General features: G+C 44.5%; 3 protein-coding genes across 4 annotated transcripts; 1 reads left to right on the forward strand and 2 right to left on the reverse strand.

Annotated features, from left to right (window-relative positions):
- Positions 1-1,235: 1,235 nt before the first annotated feature.
- LOC116851751 (actin-histidine N-methyltransferase) lies at positions 1,236-22,847 on the forward strand. Its single transcript, XM_032831485.1, has 7 exons — positions 1,236-1,719; positions 2,639-3,130; positions 3,373-3,496; positions 19,254-19,368; positions 19,446-19,598; positions 20,252-20,575; positions 20,657-22,847. Exons 1-7 carry the CDS (start codon positions 1,599-1,601, stop codon positions 20,780-20,782), a joined length of 1,455 nt encoding a protein of 484 aa, XP_032687376.1. The 5' UTR covers positions 1,236-1,598; the 3' UTR covers positions 20,783-22,847.
- LOC116851747 lies at positions 3,420-13,796 on the reverse strand. Its single transcript, XM_032831481.1, has 2 exons — positions 12,899-13,796; positions 3,420-8,437 (listed from the first exon to the last, which is right to left on the reverse strand). The coding sequence occupies exons 1-2, from the start codon at positions 13,031-13,033 to the stop codon at positions 5,315-5,317; spliced, it is 3,258 nt and encodes a 1,085-aa protein (XP_032687372.1). The 5' UTR covers positions 13,034-13,796; the 3' UTR covers positions 3,420-5,314.
- Positions 20,853-26,119, reverse strand: LOC116851750 (zinc finger protein 680-like). 2 transcript variants are annotated; one of them, XM_032831483.1, is made up of 3 exons: positions 25,967-26,119; positions 24,838-25,367; positions 20,853-24,767 (listed from the first exon to the last, which is right to left on the reverse strand). In XM_032831483.1, exon 3 carries the CDS (start codon positions 24,629-24,631, stop codon positions 23,099-23,101), a length of 1,533 nt encoding a protein of 510 aa, XP_032687374.1. In that variant the 5' UTR covers positions 24,632-24,767; positions 24,838-25,367; positions 25,967-26,119; the 3' UTR covers positions 20,853-23,098. The 2 variants fall into 2 exon arrangements, with proteins under 2 accessions (XP_032687374.1, XP_032687375.1); XM_032831484.1 differs by having other exon boundaries at positions 24,838-25,213; positions 25,967-26,043.
- Between the last annotated feature and the right edge of the window lie 11 nt (positions 26,120-26,130).

Here is a 26,130-nt window from a genome sequence, read left to right on the forward strand (position 1 = left end):
TATCATTATACGCATTATACTTGACACAAAGTTAACAAACTCGTTAATTTACAAAGGTCTCAAGCTATATAATTAATATCAGATTATCTGTGGATTTTGTTTCGAACGTGATGTAGCGGCGAAATTGGACGTATTTGCAAAGGTAAGTAACAGAGATTAAAATTCAATGAAATGCAGGCAGCAGAAAGCTAAGCAAGAGTAAGTGATGTATACATGCACATGAGATTTGTGTCTTTTAACTGCTGCCTATACTATTACAAAAACTTAGATAGTATTAGACAGAGAGGAACGATGGCATGGACGTATGCGTGAGAAGGATGTATGAGTTAAGGTACGAATTGTAAACCAAATCCCTATTTCTTGGCTGTAAGCTGAAGTATGAATAAAATTGAGATTACTCAATATTGCAAGAAATGTACGCGAGAACGTCATACATGTGTGATGTATCGATTCCCACATGAGACCGACGTTAGATATTAAGACCGTCAGATCCGATAAATTTCTTGAAGAATGTAAAATTTTCAGTCCTCAATCTCTTAGAACGAACTCTAAGAAATACAGAAAGAAATTAATCTTGATGTTTTAATACATATAATTAATTACACGAACGTCTAGTAAAATAGACGGGATTTAAAATAGATACATGTTACATGTTATATATATATATATATATATATATATATATATATATATATATATATGTATGTCAAAAGGAAATGATAAATAACCTGATAGTCTCGTATTAACTCGATCATAGAAAGTAACCAGCTTTTATAAATTGTAATTTGACTTTTTTGTAGTAAGAAAAGAAAAAATAGAAAAACCGTTTATATACGCATAGATCAACTGTGTAAAAATAGTCGATTTTATCATTCGTGTATCAATTCCATGTGCACTTGGTGCAATGGAACCATTTTTATGCAGTTATTAAAGTTGCAAATGTTTTTCGTTGTGGAGCAGCACATAACGAAATTTTTGGTGGTAATCGTGTAGAATATATATGATAAACTTATTACTTGGTTGTTTATTACAATGTATAACCAAGTAATAATGTTGAATATTCATTGATTGGTATTACATGTAAAAATGGGTAATAATTATAAACTTTTGATGACTGCTTATATTCCTTCCAACCAGACATTGTATCTGATCGTTACAAATTCTTCGCGTGATAAACGCGTTAATTTGTATTCAAAAATTTGAAATTTATAGCGCAGAAATTTCAAGTTCGTCGGCAGTCATCAACTGCGATTTGGAAAAGGGGAGAGGGAACTCATCGAATATGATCCAGTGGCAAAGTTAGACGTAATCGCGAAAGTAGGTGACCCCTGACAGAAATTGAAAATCAATAAAGTGCGGGCGGCGGAAAGCCAACGAGTCCGCGATGTACGCATACACACGGCATAGGCCGCCACGGTTCGCGAGCGCTTTTGAGGTTATGTACCCCGCGTTTCGACGACGGCCGGCCTGTACGTGCTATTTTGGTTGCAACGAAAAGCGGTGTGTTTATTCTTGCCGATCGTAGGCGCGTGTTACGCATTATAATGCATCTGAATGCGAAGGCGAGCCACGTGAGTGCCGTGAGATAGTAGACAAAAATGGGCAGAAAGAAGGCTCACGCATCGTCCAAAGGTAAACAACACGGTTCAACGCAGCAGAGGCACATATCCGCGGCCAAGAGGAACGAGCTCAATGCCTTGTGCGAGAAACTCTTCCATCGTGAGTACCGCAAGACTTCTTTTTGCACCGCGTGCTTCTATGGCGCAGTACGAGAAACCTCGTAGTCCTCCTTCGCCGGACTTTGTCGCGTGACACGTAGGGAACAAGCACTGTGTGGCGATGTTGATGAGAAACAGCTCAGGTAGCAGAAATTTCTAAAAGACATCTTAAAAACGCTCAAAAAAGACATCTGAAAAAAATAGAATGTCTTTTTAAGATCTCTCTTTAAGATGTCTCAAAGACGTTTTATAGAAGTTTCTGTTATCTGGGGAATAAACGATGAAGTTCAGTTCTTTTCAGGAATAGACTGAAATAAGATAAACTTTTAAAGATTAACTTTAAGATTAACGTCAAATCCCTTGTCCACAACCTTGCTTTAATTCTTAAGCTGTAAAAAATTGACCGACCACAGTTCATTATTTTTAAAATAATTAATTGTGGTTGGTCAATTTCTTACAGTTTAAGAATTAAAGCAAGGTTGTGGACAAGGGGTAACTTTAAGATTAACGTCTTAAAGATATTAGGTATGCCCCACTTCTTTTAGATATCTTTGAGTCTCTTAAAAATCAGAAGTACTGTTTGAAATAAAATGGAAATGTGTGTCAAGGATTTGGTATCCCTAATTAAACTGATGAATACAAAATAACATTACATAAGATTTAGAATTTCAATCTAAATAAATGTGAGTCAACAATGATTGATATATGAAATATTAAATTTTAAACTGAACGTAATATATTTTATTACTTTATGTATACAATATATCTTGTTACTCCATATAATGTATCCTTAATTCTTATCATTTTGTATCCATCATTTTAAGCAGGGATATCCTGCAGCACGTCTCATCTATTCTGTGATGCAATCTATTCTTTGCTGATGAGAATTATTTATACTGTTTCTCTTATTGTATTTGCAGTGAGTAGTAATCCAGCATATATGACGCAACTATGGAACAATTACTTGGATATATCGGAAGTTCTCCTGAAGGTTAAACGTCTAGAGGAGATGAAGACGGAATCGTCTGAGCGATCCCAGGGGATTGGTCACTTCATGAACTGGCTCAAAGAGAACGGGGCACGTGTGGACGGTGTGAGCATTGCAGAATTCCCAGGTTACGAGCTGGGACTAAAGGCAGAGACTGACTTTGCCGAGAACCAACTGATCTTAGAGATACCAAGGACGCTCATCTTCAGCACATACACTGCTGCTCCAGAATTGGCCATTCTACAGAATGATCCGCTGGTGCAGCATATGCCACAAGTGGCACTGGCGATAGCGCTCCTCATAGAAAGGCACAAAGAGAACTCCAAATGGAAGCCTTACTTGGACATGCTTCCCAACAGTTACGCTACAGTTTTATACATGAAGGCTACTGACATGATCGAACTTAAAGGCAGCCCCACATTAGGTAAGCGGTAGGATCACTCGCAAAGCTTGCTTCATTTTCTTTTACCTCGAAGTTTACCTACTAGTTTCTACTTGCTTGTTCGTGCATCATTTTGCAGGTACATGAGCGAAAGCTGATAGCTAACTTGAGTCTGAAAATAATGGTATTTAATTTCAACACAATCTGCTAGCATTTCACTGAATTTTCATACGCAAGAAAGAAGTCGCGGCTTTTGTACTAATAAATTTATTGTGTTTGTGCAGAGTCTGCGTTGAAACAATGTCGGAACATCGCGAGACAGTACTCTTACTTCAGTAGAGTGTTCCAGAGCAATAATAACGCCGTTTCTGCAGTAGTCAGGGATGCCTTCACCTATGAGAGATACTGGTGAGTTATTGCGAATTGTCTAATTTCCACTGTGCCGTTCCCACCAATGTCGATTAAACTTTAACCTGAATTTAAATTCTCTTCAGACAAAGACTTAGAACTGATCTTTTAATAGTAGTTTGAACTTAGATTTAAGTTTAAATTCTGTTCAAACACATTAAATACATTGTTAGAACAGAATTTAAGCTTGAATTTAAATTTGAAACTTAAGGGCCGATTTTTTTTTCTTAATAGTTGCGGATCGGGCGTAGCCCACCGTAGTGTTCCGACGAGCAACGCCGGTGGGATCGACGGCCGCCGAGATTCGGCGCCAGAGCCGCGTTGCCTCGCGCTAGGGGCGATTCTTTCGCCGTCGACCGCGCTACCCGGTCTCGCCGTGACTCGCGGCGCGTACCGCGAGGCGGCACGCCTGACTGCGCGAGGCGAACCCGCGAGTAAATTCTGCTTGCGGACGCTATATTAGAGCGGCCGCGGCACAGGCACGGCCAGACCGCTCTGGTAGCACGGGCGGTATAGAAGTAGTGTGCTCATTGGCCTTCTGATTGCCGGTACGCATCAGGTCTTTTCTCAACGAGGTATTCTTTTGGATAATATTCTCCACGGCCCTTTAGAGTGCGTAAGCATGTTGGGTTATTGCCTTTAGAGTGTCTGAGACACGTTGGCATTCCTCGCGCGAAGAATCAGGTTACTCCACGACTTCTCTCTATACGATCGGCGTTTGAGAGGATTCGCGCGACCATTACGGATCTTCTCGGAGTTTCCAAAACGGTGGAGGCTTCCCTTCGCGATATCTCCCGGAATACAGATATCGCGCGCACCCTCGACAAGAGCAGTATTGTCGAGCGCTCTAATCGTGCGCCGTGTGTGCCACGAATCGGATCTTGCGGTCGGTATTTTCTCTCCTTTCGGTTTTGTCTTCCACGGAAGCATCTTCCTTCGGCCGATTACTTACCGGCCTTAATAGTATCGTGTCCTCATGACACACGCTATCGCCATTGGGGCGTACCAGAGCGACCAGGGTCGTTCTCCTAGTATCGCGTGCATACCAAACTAAGTCAACCAGGAGACTTAGTCGTCAGAGTGAGCAGTCGCTCCTATACGGCCGCGTTCACATCTACGTCTGCTCAGCGGAGGAACCGGCGGAAGCCATCTTGATAGGCTTAAGCATCCGTGACTCTAGCGGCTCGCGGCGTTACGCCCATCCTCACGTTTCACGGATCCCGCTCCGTTCAGAGCCGTCGTTCACCGGTTTGATCAACTACTACATCCGCGCGTTCGCACCGCGAGCGGGCAAGTTGCTCTCGCTCCATCGCCGAGGGTGAAAAGCCCTGCCGGATTTACCTATACTCACCCCGCGTCACTTCTCGGTGTCCGACGCCCTTTTGACATCTAGCAACCGGCGCTCGCTCTCCAACCAGAGCGTCTAGTACGCAACTATAGTAGTTTAAACTTATATTCAAGTTTAAACGTTGTTCAGACGCGCATCAAATACATTGTTATAGCAGAATTTAAACTGAAATCTATGTTCAAACTATTATTGAGAAAACGACCCTAGAATTTAGACTTAGGTTTAATTATTCAGATTCAGGTTGATGTTGGTAGAAATAGGCACACGTGAGGATGGGCAGTTACGAAACCATCTCGAATATAAGATTTACACTTTTATATAAAATACAGCGCTTACAATATAAACGTATGTATATAAATAAATATAGCTTATCCTATACGTGGGAGCTCGAGAATGCAGCTTGTTCTGTCGGTACCTAGCGGCGCGTAATGATCGATTTAAAGTCAGGTGAACTCGTATCGAGCCGTGTATCACTTCGCGTAATCCGGTATCGTCTCCCAGCTGTCGTTCGCGTCCAACGAGTCGTTGTCTATGTCGCTCTTGCCATCGAATTCATCCGCAGCTTCCTGTGCTTCCATTCGCTCAGGTCTTTTGGTCGTCGACGTGGCGACGACGTTGACCATCACGGTGCTGAGACTGCTGGAATTCGAGAGTTTCCTCGCGGCCAACACCGGGCCCTGGAACACCGCTCGCGAGAACGTGTTCCGATAGATGTACTTCTGCTTCTGCCGTATCCGGCAGACGATAAAGATCGCCAGGAATACGACGATCGTCACGCCCAGAATCGCACCACTCGCGATTATGCTCGGCTTCACCTTCGACAAGGTCTTCTTCTCTTCACCGACGACGCTCTTGTCGTTCGCACTATTCACTATTTCGTCGTCGTACACGGTTCTGATGTTGACGGTGTTTGGGTTCTCTCGCGTGATCTCCTTGACGTATCCAGAGCGGAACTCGTTCGCAGAGTTGTTCGATCGAACGATCGTCTCCTCCTCCTCGTTGATCAACACTATGTTCGCGTGGTCGTTGCTCACGGTAGGTCTCGTCTCCAACACATGTTCCTCGCCACCGCCGAAGTTGGACTCGAACTGTCGCTGCACTTCCTTCGCGAAAGGCACGGTGCCGAAGGTTGTCAACAGGTCGACGATCTGCACCGTCCGACGGGAGTCTTCCAGCTCGTCGTCATCTCTCGCCTCGTTGTCCGCGAATGTCGCTTTCCTCGACGCGTTTCTGTCGCGCTCCACGAGATTCAACAACCTCGACATCGACGTGTTCTCCGCGTCCTTATCGAAGAATGGGTTGTGCAGATAGCTCACGATATCCTGCTTCACTCTGCTCGTTGAAATCTCTGCGTTCTCTCCCCTCGCGTCTTCCTTCTTCGTATCCGCGAGGTTTAGAGGTTCGTTAGAACCTTTCGACGACGCTACTGATATGACGATATCTCTGTTGTTCGGACTGAAGGTCTCCGAGGTCTGAAGATTCTTCGACTCAGGTACTCGCAGCCGCGACACCTCCGTCAGATGAACCTTGCTGGAGCCTCGCTGACGTAGCGCGATTAGCTCCTCTACGCTCATGTTTCGCGACTTGAGCAATCGTTCCAGCCGCTTGCCGGCTGACCCAGACGCGAACAACTCGAAGATCTCCGCTCGCGCCTCTGGCTCGATCTCGGAGACGACCTCCTCGTAGCGCCTATTGTTCGACTCGATCCGATGGTTCTCCAACGCGCGATCGCCGTTTTTCTCTGGTCGACTTACGCGGTGATACTCGCTCGAATGATTCTTATCGTGTAATTCATCCTTTTCGTCAGCGATTCGTTTCTTGTTCGTCTCCGAATTCGCGGTGTTCTTGTTCACGTCATCGTCGGCTTTCACGGTGTTTCGTTTGCCGTCGTCTTCGCCGAAGCGCAGCGCAGCGTCGTTTTGATATTCGGCCTCGAGGAACGCGTTGTAGTCCTCCGCGAAGGGTCCGCTGATAGAGATCGATTGGACGTTGTCTTGACTCGCCTCTTTGTCATCGGATTCCTCGACGTCGTCGCCTTGGTCGCCGCAGTCTTTCGTCAATTCTATGCGTTCCGTGGGATTGAGAATCTGTTCGATGCTCAAGGTGGATTCGAAGTCACGAGGTTCTCCCGTTTCTCTCGCCGACGATTGTTGTGGCGTGTTCTTTTCGCTCGGCCAAGCTGGTGTCATCGAGCTCTTCGCCTTCTTGAAGTCCGTGAAATCTGAGAACTCCATGATCTCGTCCTCGTCGAGGTTCTCAAACTTTGCGCTGCGGTCGCTCGTCGATCCCGCGTTGCCGTCATCGTTCAGGAAGTATTCCATGGAGTTAACCACAGGCAATGACGTCGATGTAGTGATTGAGAGACTCGGGGGAGTGGTCAATTTTGGCCACGAGGAGTCGTGCACGGTTTGTCGTTGCGTCATCCTCTCAGCACTCTGCGGTTCCTCCTCCGTCGTGTTGCTCGTGGCATTTGAAGCCACCTCGTCGTAACTCTTCGTCGAGATGTTATCTGGGACGACTGTTATTTTGAATCCCGTGTCATTCGGGATACTTGAAGTTGCAGACTTGGTCGTAATAGCTTCGGACGTCGACGTGGACGCCTGCGTGGACCTCCATGGCGGTGACACTGTGGCAGCGAGCTTCATCAGCGAGTTGGACATCACCCTCGACATCTCCTCGATATACTCGTCGGACTCGTCGGCAATCCTCGACTTCAGGGCATTGATTACATCGGCCTTTCCCTTCAGCAGATCGCTCAGTGTCAGATTCCTGCGTTGCAAAATCTCCGACAGGCTCGAACCCTCCTCCTGTTGCATTTTCAGCAGCGTCTTCAGTTCGAATGCGTTCCCCGAGCGGCGTGCGTTGTCTGACGGTTGTGCAATCGATTGATCCTTCAAGTGCGTCGGAGGTTGCGTAGTACCTGTGACCTCTTCGTTTACCTCGGAGGAAGCCTCGTTCACTAAAGCGAACTCGTAGTTCTGCGGTGGCCGCCTCTTCCTCGGGCGAGGCCTCAGGTATTCCTCATCGCTGAATTCATGCTCATACTCGTTCGGACGAGCCTGGAAAGCCTCGTGGTACCTCGCCGAGGTGGCTTCCTTTTCGCCGTCTTTGGGCGGATCGCCAACAGTGTTGCGGCCGCGTTTTCCATCGTTGCTCGCCGCATTCTCGATCGTCTCCTCGTAGAGAAGCACCGAGTCGTTCGGGTTCTTCAGCGGACGACGTCTCTTGCGCGGATAGTCCTCGTCAGGGTCGTTGTGGTCGCGACCGCGATACATCGGCTCGTAGTCATCTTCATCCGCAAACGGAAGTCTTCTCCCTCGGGCACGATTCTGGTTGGCGGCGTAGCGATACTTGAGCGGTCGACGAGCCGCCTCGGGCGAGTCCTGCTCGACGTCGTCGACCTCGTCGTCCCTCGAGTATGACCGGTAGTGAGAGAAGGGCAACAGAGGCACGGAATCGCCATCGCGCCACTTCGGCTCGAGTGCCTCGCCGTTGCTCCTCCATTTCCCTACGGGCTCGTTCGGTCCTCGTTCCCGATCCTCCACGACTCTTCGCGGTACTTCAGCGTCGTCGAACTGGTCGCGTGCGTCCTTCTGGAAGAAGGCAGAACCAGCTGTGTTTAGTCGACTATTATAAGCGATGTATGAATGTGTAAATGTATCATCATTTTTTAAATGATGCCTTGCTCTTGTATTCTCGTAGAATTTACGAGAATATTATTGCCGATACCGATTGGGAAAGTATTTCAATTATTTATATTTTTATATAAAATATCTCTTTTCGTATAAAGTATTTTTTTATATAAAACACGGAAGAATATTACGTCGACGTTATATATAATCGTGATTGCATATTTTTTGTTGCTCCAAAGCAAATAATTTCTTTCGTGTATTCGTAATTATTATACGATATAACTGAATGTGAAGGTAGTTATTAATTTTCCATGGTATAAATTATCTTTTGTAAAATAATATTTATTATTTATGTAAGACGAATTAGATTTACGTAAGATTACATTGTTTCTTATAGTATATCGCGCTCGATCAACTCAACGATACTTCATGCTCATACATTCGTGTAATTATTTAATCTATTGCTCCGCGAGTTTTACGACAGCAAGTCGAGCGCGACGCTCGCTACTTGTTGGAGTCGTTCATGAGGATATGAAACTCAAACTTCGGCAAATTCCGATTCGTCGCGAATCACGTGGCGAATCGCTGTTAAACGAGGCATGCGAATAATAGTAAAAGGCCAACGACCGTGACGATAGAAAGTATCCAGATGATCGCGTAGTCCGCAAACACTGTCACGGGATATTTGCATGAATCGCGGTCATCACATGCGATATCCCGCGGGAAAATTCGCGGTTATCGGCGCGAGCAGCGCGCCATCATCTCCGCGGGTTTTCACGGATCGCGAGGTGCGTCGCGGAAGTACGCATCGCGAGCACTCGGATCTCTCGCGCGGATATCTCTCGATTATTCGCCGGGGGATCTTCCTCTGCGTGCGGTGCGCCGAAGGCGAGGAGATTCGGCGATTTCTCGCTTTTACTTTCGCAAACCGGACGCGCGCGCGCGCGTGTATATGTGTGTGTGTGTGTGAGAACGAGCGAGCGATTCTTCGCGTGAGGACTTTCCGTTCTCCTCTTTGTGAAATGCGCGAACCCATCCCGACAAATTCGGCGTTCGAGTTATCCTCATGTTCTTTGTATTCTTTCCTACACACGATACGAAGTGAACTGTTGCTCTGTAAATTTCTTGGAGTGAAATTTTACTCGAAAAGTAGAACAGCCATCAAGTGATTTTTCACTCATATATACCGAGAGATAAAATAAGAAATAACCAAGAGAAGACTTGAGGATCAATAAAAAGCCTATATAAGTCACAAAGTTTTTCACTTATCTGATTAAATATTACGTCTGTGTTAGGCTCCTATTGGCTCTTAAATTTTCTCTTGATTGTATATCTCTTTAGAGGCTTTTTAATTTAATTTTTGTTTAAATAAAAATATTTGTTCGGCGGATAATAAAATTTACTTAAATCTAAATTTTTCAATATAAGTACTCGTAATCACCGATAAATATTTTTTCTTTCAGTGAAGATTAAATTCTTCACTCAAAAATGGAATCTAGTAAATATTTTCACACGAAATTGAAGAGATCTGATGTAACCCACTGTTACAGGAATACATTCACTCATGGAATCAGAATATGGAATTAGAATTGCGATTTTGAGTGGCAGTATTTTCACTATAACTTCGAATGAAAATACTGCCACTTTTGACTCGTTTTGAGTGAGACTCTACTCCAAGAAATTCGAAGAGTACACAGTACAATTGTCCACACACACAGACGAAATCCTTGCAGACGGTTCACTGATTTCGCAAATAGCAGTCTCGCCGCTTTTCGTTTTCATTACAACGTCGCTTGCGTGTGGCCAGCGTTGGCCTTCAATTTTCTCCCCCACAACGATTATTCGACTCCGCGGCTATGGAGCCCTCGTTACACTTCGAAATACTTCGTTACGTTGTTAAAGTAGCGGCGTATTAGACAATCACGCGAGCGACGCCGAACGAGTCCAATCATAAGCGGGAGCCATCGCGGCGTTTCGTAAGGGACGTTCGGGTCCAATTGGGTCGTTATCGTTATTAAAGCATTTCGTAACTTCATTAATAAAACAAAGCCGCGGCGATGCGCCGCGTGTTCCGTGCTTTCGCGAATGATTTTCACTTCGCTTTCTCGCCGTGAAAAAGATCGCGCTCGCCTGCATTCGCTCGTTCGCTCGCTCGCTCCTTCACTCCCCCGCGCGCGCGTTTCACGATCCCATTTTCCACGGTTCAATCTCTCCTGCGTATTCGCCATCCACGTGGGAAGTTGTTCGCGATTGTTCCCACGCGAATCAACGGAAATCGCTTCGCGCGAAAATTCGGCGCACATCTCATGCGAATTCACTTTTCATCGTCGTTATCATTGATTAGTTATTATTATATTCGCCGTGATACGAGTCGTTGGATTTAGGCCGATGGATTTAACAATACATGTCCTGTATTTTATCTATCACTACGAAACCGCCGTTAGTGTTCTCTTACATTCTTACACAGCTGCGCTCTTACATTCTGACGAATATACGCATGCTGTTTCGCGCGGGGCAGTTTCATCGTTTTTCGTGGTTCTCGACATCTCGACTCGGATATTAGCGGCGTACGAAATACGCGACAAAACGTTCATAAAGTCTCGAACTTTCCGCGAGCGGTACCAGCTTTCTCTTTCTCTTGTAGTTTACGCGCCGCGTCGCCACGCAAGTTTTCTCGTCGTGACGCTGTGTCGATCTCGCGGCCAAGCGCATCGACGAAAAATTCCCGGAGGAAAAGCGTTTCGACGGAACAATTTCAGACGCCGACTGCAATATCTCGTGTATGCGTGCGTTTAGAAACAGTATGACGGCAGTTGCAGAAAAAACTACAGAGGAATGTGTGCGCCAAGGCGTTCAGGAATTGCGCATTTATTCTGAATCATAAACGATGGAAGTAAATCGAGGAAGGGAGAAAGAGAGTAGATCAGAATAGAGAGATGTAGATAGATAGAGAGAGTTCGATGTCAAGTTCATGTCGAGTTGCGAGGGAAAAATTAATATCAATTGTGGCAATTAAGTTCGAAATTAACGAAGACTGCGATGCGATTCGCGAAGACGCTTCGCCGAATTTTGGTTCCGCCACGATTCGAGAAAAAAACTGGATCAGGAGAAATTCTGAATATCACGTGCTCAAGTTGAATTTACATGATTCATTTCGAGAGGTGAAAAATTAAATCCAATTGTGGCAATCAAGTTCGAAATTAATGAGGGCTGCGACAGAAGGACTCGCGGAGAGAAGGTTTCGCTGAATTTTGGCTCCGCCACGGACACGAGAGAAGGCTAAATCAAGAGAAATTCTTAATATCCTGCACTCAAGTTGAATCTACTTGAGTTTAATGACGCCTGATGAAAGCAATTACGGCGTAACTTAGTTGGACCTGTCACCCGCGAACGTCACGATCATTTCGCAAGCGAGAGAGGTCGGGATATCGGTTCCGCACATTCGTGCGGCCAATCTTGTATCTTTCGGAGGCACCGCGTGTGACGAATATGCTCGCGGTATTTCTAGAAATGTCACAGTGTTTTGCAACTCACCGGTTTTAGCGATGAAAAAATCACTACAACCGGTTGAAAGAGCCGAGGGCGAACTACTTTCGGCTCGCTAATATGATCATTAATCCTATCGAGCCGTGAAATGTTCCTTCGAAAAATCCCGACGCGCTAATTATGTCCGCGAAATCTTGGATAATGCGAACGTTTAATCTGCTCTTTTCTAACACTATTACATTGTTTCTAATGGAGTGTCGAGAAACTCGACGCAATTAACAAGTTCTCGCAATAGATATTAATTAGAAACAAACATTGCAGCGTGAATTGATCACAAATTTTGTTGTTCAGCAGATATCAATTTCTAAAAGAAAGATTTGCACATTCTTTTTTTCCTATTTGTCTATTTATTTTTACTTTTTCTTTCCGCTCTTTTTATTTTTTCTACTGTTTTATATTTTCCATTTAGAAACCGATCTCTGCTAATTTTTAATTAATTTCAAATTTTATTTTTCAGCAGAGATCAATTTCTATAAGAAAAATTTAGACATTTTTTTTTTTCCTTTCTGTTTCTATTTCTTTCTAATCTTTTGTTTTTTTACCTTTCTTTATTTTTTTTCTCGTTTTTTATATTTTTCTCTTAGAAGTCGATTTCTAATAATTTTGCGAACGGTCAGTCTCTAAAAGAAAAATTTACAATTTTTGTCTTTTTTCTTTCTGCTCTTCTTTTTCTTTTTGTTTTCTGTTCTTCTCTTTTTATTATTATTTTTTTTAGAGAAACCGGATCCTGTTAATTCTTTAATTTATCCCCCAACGAAACGACTTCGAATCACGTACGCGCATGATATACATATATTTATCATCGGTTTGAGGTATCCGAGAATTCCTCGCGTAGCTTCGCTCGTGATCGCCAGAGCGAGAAGCCGCGATCCTCACCTGATGATGCTCATAACTATCGCTTCGTCCCGCAGTTTCCGGCTTTCCGGCGAGATCGCCGTGGACCAGAACATCGCGCGAGAAGAAGTCACACGCGAGTGCGATCAACGCGAGCACGGAGACCGCCTTCCGCATAGTTGCAGCGCGATCAGGAACCTCGATGCCTCCTCGTCCTCACGACACCGCACTCCTCGTCCACGACACTTTATCTCCTCGTCCGCGCCGAGCAGGTGCACGTAGATCACCGCGGCGCACAGAATAACGAAGATCACGTTCTTCCTGTTGCACAGACGCAGAATTCTCTCAAGAACCATGCAGGCGAACGAACGGCCCGTCGAATTGAGATATCTCGAATTATATGGATCACCGAGTCACGCCGCAATTATGTCAGTACGAGAAAGCGATCTCGCGATTTTCTCTATTCCTCGCACTGTATTTCTTAAAACATTCGGATTATCTGCAATTAATAATCCGCGCTCTTAATTCATCATATCTGGTGCGAGTCGATCTCTTTCAGTCCACCGTGTGTCACTTTTGCGTCGATAATACCAGCGGACTTAACGAAAAGAGCACGGAACCTGCGAAGGATAATCGAGGAATCGTCCCGTTCGCAACCCTCGACGTGACTCTTGCACTTCCTTTCACCCCGTCGTCGCTTCGTCAGTTTCTCTCGCGTATTCCCGCGAGGGCTTTTCCCTGTCGGGTTACCGCGCGAGACGTGCGTCCCGATCCGATGCGTCGTATTCCATTTTCGATCTGGCGAAAGAGCAGCCAGCTTCTCGTCGCTCGACGGCGGTATCAACTTTCGCGCGCACGAGTTCCTAACCACGTGAACGGCGGCGAGACGCGCTCTTGCGCTCACGGCAAATCGGTCCTGCGCCGACTGACGTCGCTTTTCTCCGCGCGCGCTCCTAAGTAAGTCGGTGAAACTCGAGAGAGGAGTAGTCTCCAGCGCGAGTCTTCTACTACTACTACCACTGCCATTAAATACCGCCGCTGCTCCTCTCTCGACGAGATGTTCTCTCCGCAACCGTTGAGTCGCGCCGAAGACGAATCCGGCAAACCGCGGCCTGCGCACGGATCACCAGCTCGGTCGAACGCGAGTCTTTTCTTTGCGGAAGCAATCAGCGTTTATTATTGTAATTACTATCCAGATTGGGAAGCGCCGACGTGTTTCGCCCGGAGCGTGCATCGTATAGAGAAACGTTCGGAGAAACGCCGAAGTGATCGGGAAGATCGACCGACAGCGAGAACCGCCGCTTCTCGAGGAGTGCACTCGCACGCGAATCCGTTGTTTCTCGTCGGAAACTGCAACTCTCGTATCGATTATACGGCATTACGCGCGTTATAACACGGTTACTCGTAACATCGCGGGGAATTTGCACATCACGGCGGTCGAATGAGATCAGACGCGACGGCACGGTCGAGTGTCGCGAATTCGCCGCTAATGAACGGCGGGAAAACGACGACGACGACATAACGATGAGGATGATGATGAGGGACGGTAATGACGACGCGATTCTTCTGCGATTCACCGGGGTGCAGATAGACATCGAGAGCCGACCGCTAAGCTCGTTAAGTCCGTCTCAGGCGGCCTCTTGCGCGGAAAAGAGAATCTCAATTCGCGCGACAGGATGGGGATCAGACGAAAACTCGGTAACGAGAACGATATCGCTGTTGTCGTGACAGAGGACGTTCTTCTGAGCATTTTATTGCGTGAAAATTAGGTTGAGACAACTGAGAACTGCTGACTAAATAGGAACTTCCGGCAAAGAAAGAATCGTTCCTATAACTGAGTGTTCGCTCGTGGTCCTTTGACGACAGAAAATCAATTACACACTCTTTAAATTTCTTTGAGTGAACCGACTTTCATATTTAGTGAATACGATGTATCCACTACATCACCATTACATCACATCCAACATCGTCACATATTCAGGAACATATTCACTCGAATCGATTGAAATATTCGTTCATTTAGAGTCAGAATCTACTCTTAGCTTGAGTGAGACATTCACTCTTGTGATTTCGAGTGGCAGTATCTTCACTGTCGCCACGAATGAAAATACTTACTCGCCACTTTGCACTTATTTTGAGTGAGATCCCACTTCAAGAGTTTTAGAGAGTAAACCGAGTTTTCCTTCCATGTGCGATTCGCGCTAACTCTGCACGCTAAACTCTACGCTACTCTCGGAGAACCCGTCGGTTTCCCGTCCGAAAATAGAATTTCAGTTCTTCAACGGCCTGATCTCCGACTCTCCGGAATCTTACCTGCGTTAGGCCTCCTCGTTTTTTCAATTGCGCGTGTCGAAGTTCGTCGTCGATTCTCGTAAATCGTAAAATAAGCTTTACTATGTTGTACACAGTTGCTGTGTACACAGAGATGGAGTCGAGCACACGTGGGAAGGTCGTGCGATGAATCGGAGATCGTGAGATCTCCTCTCTATGCGCACTTTCTACGCGATAAGAAGAGCACGTCGTGCCGTGCCGTGACGACGAAGGGTCCTTACAACCGACCTCGGACACGTTACTTGAGCTGCTCGTTTCATGCTGAAGATAATAGCGATCGCCTTAGTTACCGCGTGCCTCTAATGAAACTTCATGTTCTCTTAACCCACAAGGATGATATTAGCGCGCGAGCGGCCGAGCGATACTTTCCAATCCGCGTCTTCGCAGAGGAACTGTAATGATGTGCCGGATGATGAAACTCTCTTTTATCGGAGGATTTCTTATTACATTTCAATGGCGGCGAATCGTTCCCGCGTTTTGTGCTATTGCGCGATGTCGAAAGTCGAGAGACTTCGACTGCTGCTCCTCTCTTTCGTTCTCGCGGGGTCTCGTTACGAGATATCATCTTCACCTCATCGTTATTCCTCATCTTGCGTTTACCCAACCAGGTGTCCGCGAGAGATGCTAATTTTTTTATCAAAGACTCGTAGATCTTGAATCATAAGTCATGAGTCTTTCATAAAAGATCAGCGCCTTTTGCAAACGCCTGTTCAGGTAAACAATATCTGAGATAATCTTGTGTGTGATCACAAAGTTAAGTATAGTAATATTTGCGTGTGCAATTCGATGCGTTTCAGTTGGATTTATTTTACTTTGGATTTTACTTCTTTTTAATATTCTACGATTACATTTGTTATCGATGCGCGAATGACACCGCGGATATCGTACGTGTGCATTGCACTCGCAATGATTAATGATAATTGTGAGATGCTGCGTCGGCGATTCGAGATTTCTAATGCAGACACCCGCGTAATATGTTCCTGTCCCGGTTAACTATATTACACGCCATAACAGAGACTTTGTTGTATTATGAGAAATGCGTATACTTATGTGCGCGTTAAGAACTTCTCGTTAGAGGACTCGAGCGCACGTAATATTTACATCAGTTAAGATTATTGTAATTGTATTCTCGCTGCCACATCGTCTCCCACGTACTTCGCGAAATGTCTATGTATCCGATAAATTTCCATAAATTATACATGCTAAAAAAACAGCGCTGCACCGTTACACAAGACAGAGAGGAGAACCGAGGGAAAAACCGCGAGTGATAGAAACGATTCTTTCTTTCTTAGGCTGCTATTAATAGTCGTTACTCGAAACTTGTCCTACGTGAGATACTCAGATTTTTATTCAGAATTAGATTCAAATTCTTTAATTGAATTACATAACGTATGTGACATTTATATCTGTAATCGCGTGATTCAATTGAAAAACTTTCATCTAGCTCTGAATTCGAGTCGGAGTATCTCACAGTCGAGACAAATTTCGAGTAATAACAATTGATACGGGCGTTAGATTTTCTCTCGGGGTAAAGAGAAAAGGAAACGCGTGTGCACTGAAAATATGCGCGGGAATCATGTTGTTACCGGTGCTCGATTGTCATTAATCATCGGTACGGTTACGGTATGTTACGTTGCTGAATGCAGTGAGCGGGTAGCGCGCGCGAAAAGACACGCGTGATCGCTCTCGCAGCATGCGACGACACATGCACATGCACGCGCACATACGCGCATGCAGATGCAGAGCCGCAGCGCGTGGTCGAGGAAAATGGCTCTCCCGAGCGAAAACACCAAGGGGAGAACGCGCTTCGCCGCTCTCGACGATATCCCTCGCTCGCTGATACCTCGCTCGTGAGCCGAGGAACTCGTGAAGAGCCGCGTCGCTTCGCAAACGAGAGACGACGCGCCTCCGCCGTAGCCGCCGCCGTCGAACTTTCACACAAGCCCGAACTTTCATGCGATTGTAATAAATTCGCGAGAGAGACCTTCGTGCGATCGGAAATCCTCGAGGATACCTGGGTACATCGACTGAGAAACCTCGAGTATGCGAGGTAACATTAGCGTATCGTCGGCGTTTTACATTAATAATGATACTATATTGATTGCGCGGACGCTCTAAAGGCGAAAACGTTCCACGCGAGGTGGAATCGCGCGTCTGTCGTTTCGCGTAATTATTACACTCGCGTTATTCCGATTGCGGTTCCATGTTGGAAGAAAAAAAATAACGCAAACAGCATGATCCTTCGTGAAAATGTGATTTTCTACAACGCTAAATTAAAAAACATTCGAAGGGCGAAACTGTGCGACTTCTTCACTGAACCGTTTCTTGAATTGGAAGCGATGTTTGAATGGAAAAAAAATTTGCATTTTCATGAGCTTAAATCTTCGTTACAAACAATTTATTATATATTTAAAGAGCGATTTTTTAATAGTAGTTTAAACGTAGATCTAAGTTTAAATTCTAACAATATATTTGACATATTTGAACAGATTTTAAACATAAATCTAAGTTTAAGCTATTGTTGAAAAATCAGATCTAAAAAAACTTATTGTCACTCGCAAAGTCGTCTGTGGGAAGTCTCGCGTAGCGAAATTGTCGCGACACCCGTCTGTCGGTTCTGCTGTTCCAAATTGTGAGTTGTCTAATTTAGATTTAACAGTGAAGGCCGCAGAGAAACGTACTGCATTTGTTCAGCCAACAACGACGAGCGATCATGCGTTATTAGCTTGGCACAGTTTACTGGAATTAATTAGTTCTAAGAGGAAGAGCCCTCGATCACGCAACAACCGGACCCTCGATAACGTACGTGAGTGGATCTTGTACGTACGGACGATGAAATCTCGGCGAACGAGAGTAACACGCGATCCTCTCACGTGGACGAGCGTGTGGTGGCGGTGAGAAGCGCGTTTCTCCGGATAGAGAGAGAGAAAGTCCGCCTCCGATACCACCAACAACAACAACGACGACGACGACGATAACGACGACGACGATGACGACGACGACGACGACAACGACAACGACGACGACAGCGACGCGGCAATGAATCTTCTTGTGCGTTCATTTCCGGAATTCTAGGTCAAGTTCTTGTGTTCCGAAAAGCAGGCGGTCGTCCACAGCGAGCTAACAATGTTCTTCCTGGATCTCCTTGAAGGCGAAAGTCGACTCCACGCTCCGTAGATTGATGCGAATGCACACGTTTGTCGTAACGGCCTTTTGATAGCCGCCAGATTTCACTACGCTCTCGGATTCGGTATCGGCTGTTTTACATCGGATCCTCGGGCTAAGCTTTCTCAGTTTTAATGTTTCGTTAATTAGAACTTCAGATAGAACTCTCGACTACCGATTGTGTCAATCGTATTGGTGTAACATTCGTTATCACGCAGTTTCCTGTGCGCAATGATAACTTTCCTTCAATATATCGCACTGAGAAAAAATACTTGAAAATTTATTTCTAAAATATATATGAAGTTTATTATATTATTTTTTTGTATTATTTAACATAATAAATTTAATATAATAAACTGCATATTCCATGAAATTTTCAAATATTTTTTTTCTCTCAGTGTGAGCTAATAAATAATTTCGGATTTTTTCAGGTAAAATAAAGCGGCTATATTTTTATGTTGTTATATTTTGATGGAACAATATATGCAAAGGATGGCAGAAGATCAAAGATTACAACATATGTATGGTTTCGTAAAATTATAACGACATAAAAACATAATCATTTCATTTTACATAAGAAATCTAAAATTATTTATTACATAATATAATAAAATAAAAGATTATGTTTTTTAAGATAATTTATAAAAATACGGATTTTTTCATCCTAACTTTATTTCTGCTTCAAGAAATAATTTCAAAAGATTACGCAACATTTCGCTTTTAAGTATATATGAATATTAATAATTTTCATATCGCGGTGCTGAGAAAAATTAAAAAAAAACAATTGCTGACGAATCACTGAAAGTGATTTATTACCGACGAGATGGGGCAGAGAACAAAGAAGCCGAACAATTCACCAGCTGTGTAACTCGTAACTAATAACGTTCAATGAATTTTTCAGTTGGGCAGTTTCCACGGTGATGACGAGGCAGAATCTGGTGCCGAGTCCGGACGGCTCGCGCATGATCCACGCTTTAATCCCGATGTGGGATATGTGCAATCACGAGAACGGCAAGGTGAGTCTCATTTTGCACGGGATAATGAGGCGGGCGAGCGCGCGGACGATTAATGCATTCTTGTCTCCGACTTGCAGATCACGACGGACTTCAACGCGACGACAGATCGCTGCGAGTGCTATGCGCTGAGAAACTTCCAGAAAGGGGAACAAATATTCATTAGTTACGGTCCGAGGACGAATTCCGACTTCTTCGTGCACTCGGGCTTCGTTTACATGGACAACGATCAAGTGTGTGCTCGAAAATTTCTTTTTTAACTTCCCTAATAATTATTTTAATAGTTTTTTTCATAAAGTTAAGTTTACCAAAGTCTTAGATTCGTATCATGGAGGTAAGAAATAACAGGAGGGAGGAATTCCCCCCTTGGCCTGTCTAATCAGACGTAAGAGGGAAACAGTATGCGCCATATTGTTGGTATAGTCTACCAAAGCGCGACAATAAAGTACAAAACGCCATGTTACTGTGGTCAACCAATCACTTACCATACTTACCCTCATTATCTAAAAAGCTTTACAGTCCCTCCTATTATTTCTTACACCTCCATGATTCGTATTAATAATTGTCACCTAAAACTTATGTGAGGTGAATTTTTATTCAAAGATAGATTCAAATATTTCAGTTGAACTGTATGTAACATTGTACCTGTAATCGTGATTCGACTGAAAAACTTTCATCTAACACTAAATTAAAATCTATTTCACTTGAGAGGAGTTTCAAATAACGACTGTTAATACAGTTCTTAAAGAGTGAATGGATTCACCGTCGTGGTAAATCCTCCAATTATATTTTCACCACGAATAAATCGATCGAGCAATCTGAGAGCGAGTACATGAATTTCGATGTGGCAGTCTGTAGAGAGTTGCAAAGACATTATAATTTGCAGGATGGCTTCAAGCTTCGCCTCGGCATTAGCAAAGCGGATTCCCTTCAGAAGGAGCGAACGGAACTCTTGAGTAAACTGGATTTACCGTCAGTGGGGGAGTTCTTGCTAAAACCGGGCACGGAGCCCATCTCCGATATGCTGCTAGCCTTCCTACGAGTGTTCAGCATGCGAAAAGCGGAACTGGCGCATTGGCTACGTTCGGACAAGGTGTTCGATCTGAAGCACATGGACTGCGCGTTAGAGACCGTCGTCGAGGAGAACGTCAGGAAATTTCTGCTGACTAGGCTGCAACTGCTGATTGCTAATTACCCGACCACGCTGAAGGTGAAAGTGAAACCCCGTAGCCGGCTTGCCCTGCCGAGTAACACATCGTTAACGAATCTTTTTCTCTTTCTCTCTTCGCAGGAGGATCTGGAGCTCTTAGAGACCACGTTGCCGCATGTGAAGAAGATGGCGGTTCAATTGAGAGTCACGGAGAAGAAGATTCTTCTGGGCGCCCTCGAATATGTGGAACAGTGGATCAAAGCCTGAGCAGACGACTTGCAGCTGCGTTTCGATGAGGAAGTCGGGCATACATCAATCTACTGACTGAAAATGAATCTCGAGAGAAAAACCAATTTTATTTTTACAATATTCTCTGAAAGACGATTTTGAGTATAAAAGTAAATATTGAAGCGGACGAATTATACAATAAAGCATATATATACTTATTGCCTATTGAATACGCAACTCTACGCTACGTGCGCTAACGACGTGCGCGACGTATGAATATCAAAAAGTAACAACGTTTTCCGTATACAATGGATTTCACGGCTGTCGATTGAATCAACGGTTAGGTACTACAAACGGGGTATGGGCGTTGTCAAAAGAGATAAGATTTTTTTTTAACGTTCTCTCAATTAGACGAGTAGCTTCAATATTCGGCCTTGCTACTCACGCGTAGCGCACTTGGTGCGAGATTTCTTAACAAAAGACGTATTGAAAAATACTAAGGCAGAGGGAGAAAGAGTTACGGACGCGCCGGGGGGCGGTTATACATATAGGGGTACACAAGAGCTATACAATGTAATTGTACAATAATTGCGTGCTCAGTAAATATCGTGATTTTCATTTTCGTGGCATAAAAGCTTTCAGACGCAACTTCTTCGCATCCGTTCCTCTTAATCGAGTTATACCCAGGCAGCACATGATATTCTATAGATATCCTATGGATATCCTTAAGACATAGGATGTCGTCAGGATATCTTTAGGATGAGAAAAATTTGTGCTATTACACGCCGGTATTACACGCCGAATTACACGCCGAATTACACGCCGGTTCATGAGCTCTAATTTCTGAACTATAAAAGACTCGAGGGTGCTACTTTTCTCGCTGCTCTCGATATATATGCGATATAAAGTGGCGTGTCTCTCTCCGTTTGCATATGTGTATCTGTGTGTGCGCGTGTATATGTATGTATGTGTGCATGCGTATATGTGGTGTGTGTGTATCAAAGGAGAATATTATTGCTAATGAACGTTTATTTTTCAAAACGAATACATAACAGAGCCGATGTAAAGTATAGTACCGTAGGCCTACGACATTAGACTTATACATACGAGCGCACGCTGCAAAATATCTCCTCCCCCGATACACGAGAGCGGATGCGAATGAGAAATCCGCGTAAATATAATAATAATAATGATGTATAACCTGCGAGGTGTTTTCGATATTTAACCATACGTTATAAATGCATCGTGTTTAGCTCCGTGTTTCTTATGCTGCTACCAAACGTAACTTCATGCGATCACGAGAACGGTAAGTTCGTCGGGAGCGCGCGCGCGCAATATGCGATTTAGATTCTAGGAAATAGCAGATTCGGATACGAATTTATTATAAAATCAACGAAGCTAATTAACGTAGCGAGACGTCATGATCAGGCTACAGCAGGACTGATAGCTCGGAATATCGCTTTTTATAATATTCCAACGTAGGAATAATTATAAAAACGAAGAAATAACAAGTTATATAAACTATATGTGTCGCGATACATAGGTAATATATACATATTATATGAGGTTCAAAACCTAACATGTGATCTGTCTATATCTTTACACAGAAATTAATTACAACTGTGATGCAAGAATTTTTCAAACAAGTAGAATCCGCTTAAGAGGAGCGCATCGCGTATGATAGCGGAATGTATTTATGTTACAAATATAACTTGTATTTATTCTGTGTAAGTAGTGAAGAACGGAGCTGTAAAAAAACGGTGTTTAACATGTGCCCGCGAGCGACGATGTTTCACAAAGTGCGTCTCCATCTTATGTGAGAGAAAAGAAAAAGAGAATGCAGTGTGAGAAATGGTCGCTCGCCAGCGCGTATTAAATAGATGTATAGGAAGAAAGAGAGTGAGAAAGAGAGAGAGAGAGACTTAGGTTCGTCCGAAAATATCTGCTATTCCGATCGCCTCACAGCAGCTATCCGTTTTGTTAATATCTACTTTAGGATTGCTAATATAGCGTTTAATTATCGTTACCCTCTTGTCTCGATATATATTTTGCTTAACGAAAAAGATGAAGGGAGAATACAGCACGTTTCTGTACTTCAAATCAACACGATCGTCTCGGTTCATATAAATCGATATCAAAAATCTCGAAGCAAAATGATGCACCTTGAAAAATAGCGTTTCCAGATAAATTGCTTCTGGTCTACTGCTTCGTAATGGCGGCACTTGCAATTGTTGTCTCATATTTTGATAGTTCAGTTTATGTTGAGTATCAATATTTGATGAGAATACGCCTGTGTGGTTGTGACAGTAAAAGCTGCTAACAACGGCTCACAATGAAAGTTGTTGTTTTTCATTTTCACGACTTGAGCTCGTAGTCTGCCTGATCCTCCACATCGGTGTCCTGCTGCAACGGGTTCGTGTCGCTACAGCTGTCAGAATAGCTGACAGAATCTTTGAAGTCAGGAACCACCACTATGTCGATAATGTCTCCCTTCAGCTCGAAATTGTCTTCCGTGTCAGTCTCTTCCGTCTTCACGGTCTTCACGTCGTGCTCCTCAGTGAGATGTGACAGGAGGGCCGGTAAGGCGTAGAATATTTTGTCGCAGAGATTGCACTGAAAGGTTTTACCGTCGGCCGCGCGCAGACAGTGCATATAATCCTTCATCGGCTGGTACACCTTTCTGTGTAAGGACAAGTGCTTCTCGTGGTCCGTGGAGAGGATGAACTCGTAAGAGCAGATGGGACACTTCAAGTAATGCTTCATCCACATTGTGTGAATCTTCAGCCGGTGCAGGCTCTCATAGACCTCGCCGCAGACCGGACACTTGAGACACTTGTGATTCTTCAGGGTCTCCATGGTCTCATAGAGACCGTTGCACTCATTGCACTGGTAGGACTTCTGCTTCTTACAGGTATGCTTGAACCAATGTTTCTCCAATTGAGCCAGGAGGTCGAACACCAATTCGCATATCGTGCATACGAATTTACCGTGATGATCGCGTTTCAGGCTGAACGCCAAGGAGCACTGGTACCAGTGCTTCTCGAAGTTATCCTTGCGCAGCAGGCTCTCGTTACAGGCCTCACACTGGTTTTGATGCTTGGCCAAGTGAGCGAACAGCATACCAGGCTCTGTATGCGTATAGTCGCAAAAATTGCATACGTAATTCTCGGTCGCACACGTAACAGTTTTCTGCATGTGCGAGAGCAAGTGCCTCTGATACGTGTTTGAGCAGAAAAACATAGCACCGCACGCGGGACACTTCAGGTAAGGCTTGCTCCTGTCTGTGTAATAAAGAGACAGCGGATGCAATTTCTTTGACCATTTGATCTTTTCCCGCTTAACCTTGGCATCCATCTGCTGCTCCTCCACATCATTCTCATATATATGATTTTCAATATTAGGGACACGACCATCTTCCTCAAAGGAGGTGTTCTCATGGGACTCGTCCTCAGTCTTCACCGTTGGCAGATTGTTGCGATTAGCAGCACATTTTCTTAGCAGTATCATCTTGTTGAGACGCTTCTGCCTGAGTCGACTCTTGGAGATCTTTTGCATACATTGCTCCTCTGCGTTCAGTTCGGCGTCCTTGAGGGACTCCAAGTGAGACAGTATTATATACTCGTCCTCATTGGACGAAGGGGCTTCCACTTTGATCTCCTTGGAGACACTGGAAGCTATAGGGTCCTTCTCATGATACGAGAGCTGCATGGTCGCTTCCTCCTCCTCGGATTTGATCTTGTGAGGAGGATGAGCTAAGCTGCTCCTCAGCTTACGCCCGCTGCTGGCAGCACGCCTGTTCCGTTTCTCAGCCTTGCTCTTCTTCTCCTCCCGACTCTTCCCGGCCTTCTTCGGCATGTTCTCGTGTTCGGTCTCGTCTAATGTCAACATCTCGGTGGACCCACGTCGCCTCTCTGTTATTGTGCCGCGCGCACACGCACTCGCCTACGGTCGTGGCGTGCGTGTGACGTTACGGCCGTACAGACGTCGCGCAACATAACCTGGCGGCGATGCTCTCTCGCGTATTCTGTTAACATTTGACCCGGTTAAAAAGATTTCTCGCGGATATCGTCGGATAGCGACGTATACTCACGTACCGTAATCGTCGGCCGCGTCTCGGCAGTCTCGGCAATTTCGCGCGATACGCTCCTCACGTTGCACCCTCATTGATTTTTCCACATGCGTGGTTCTTTATTTACCGTCCTGGCGGCCGCTCGGACACCTCGCTAACACTCATCGCGCGTTTGTTTTGCAGAATTCGAACAGACTGGCATTTCACCGACGCTCGATTAGGCTGAATCAGCTGTTCTCCGAGACGAGCCAGAAGCTGACAGATCTCCGACCCTCGTTGGAGCAGCCGTACTTGGACCAGTCGCTTACTACTGCACCGCCTTTCCTTCGTCTGTCCGTTCGTTCGTTCGCCGAAAGTAGATAGAAAGGACTCGACGAACACCTCGGCTCTGTTCGTGCCAGCTGCGCAGTGTTAACCTGTATTCTTCGTTTCACATTTTTCTCTCAAGTATACGATAAATTTCAATTATAATCCTATGTAATCCGGAGTATTTGCCTTGTCGTGAGCGCGGAAAGTTCATGAAAGTGCAGCTAACACGAACGAACCTCCTAAGTGCTGAAACGAGGACACTGTGTAATCGTTGAAAAAAATACGAAAGAAATTGTACCGTTTGGAGAGAAGCGTCGAGTTTTTCCCTCACTCAGAGAAAAGCTTTATGCGTATCCCTCTGAATGTGTTTATTTTTTTATTTCGTCAAATTTTTTGTTTGGATATTTTTAGCAGTTTAGGAATTTTGTTCAGTGGAATTTTTAGCGAAGGAATGCGATAAATCTTTAGAGTGTAGTATTCTTTCTATATTGAGTGTATCAATTTTATTCGTATTCGGTTCGGAGGATTGATTATCATAATGTACAATTATCAAAAACATTTCTTCTAAATTCTTTGCAGAAATTTACTGAGATATATTTGGCGTTGAGATGCCAAAAAAGTCATAAGAATATTTTACGCAGATATATGAAAATCTTCATATATGATGTTATTCAAAGATTCCTGTGCCTTTTGAAAAGTCGCACGAATTCATTTCGCAATTTCAGATGTACAAGATGCGACGCTTTGTAAATTAATGAAATTCTTTAAACCTTCAATCGCTCGAGAATTACTCAAAAACGCCTTTCCTAAATCTCTCTCGAGTATCTTTCGACGATTTTTCGTACCTTTCCACTATCCAAAATCTATGCTTCTGTACCGACAGTGATTCTTTCTTCGCAACGATTCTCCCTCAGCACAATCCCAGAGACTCTCAAAAAATATTTTGTCTGGCTCTTATTGTCGCAATCTCTCTCTCTCTCTCTCTCTCTCTCTCTCTCTCTCTCTCTCT

This window comes from Odontomachus brunneus, unplaced genomic scaffold (assembly GCF_010583005.1).
Source record: "Odontomachus brunneus isolate Ranch 3 - 2012 unplaced genomic scaffold, Obru_v1 Obru_scaffold_188, whole genome shotgun sequence".
Taxonomy (NCBI): Eukaryota; Metazoa; Arthropoda; class Insecta; order Hymenoptera; family Formicidae; genus Odontomachus; species Odontomachus brunneus.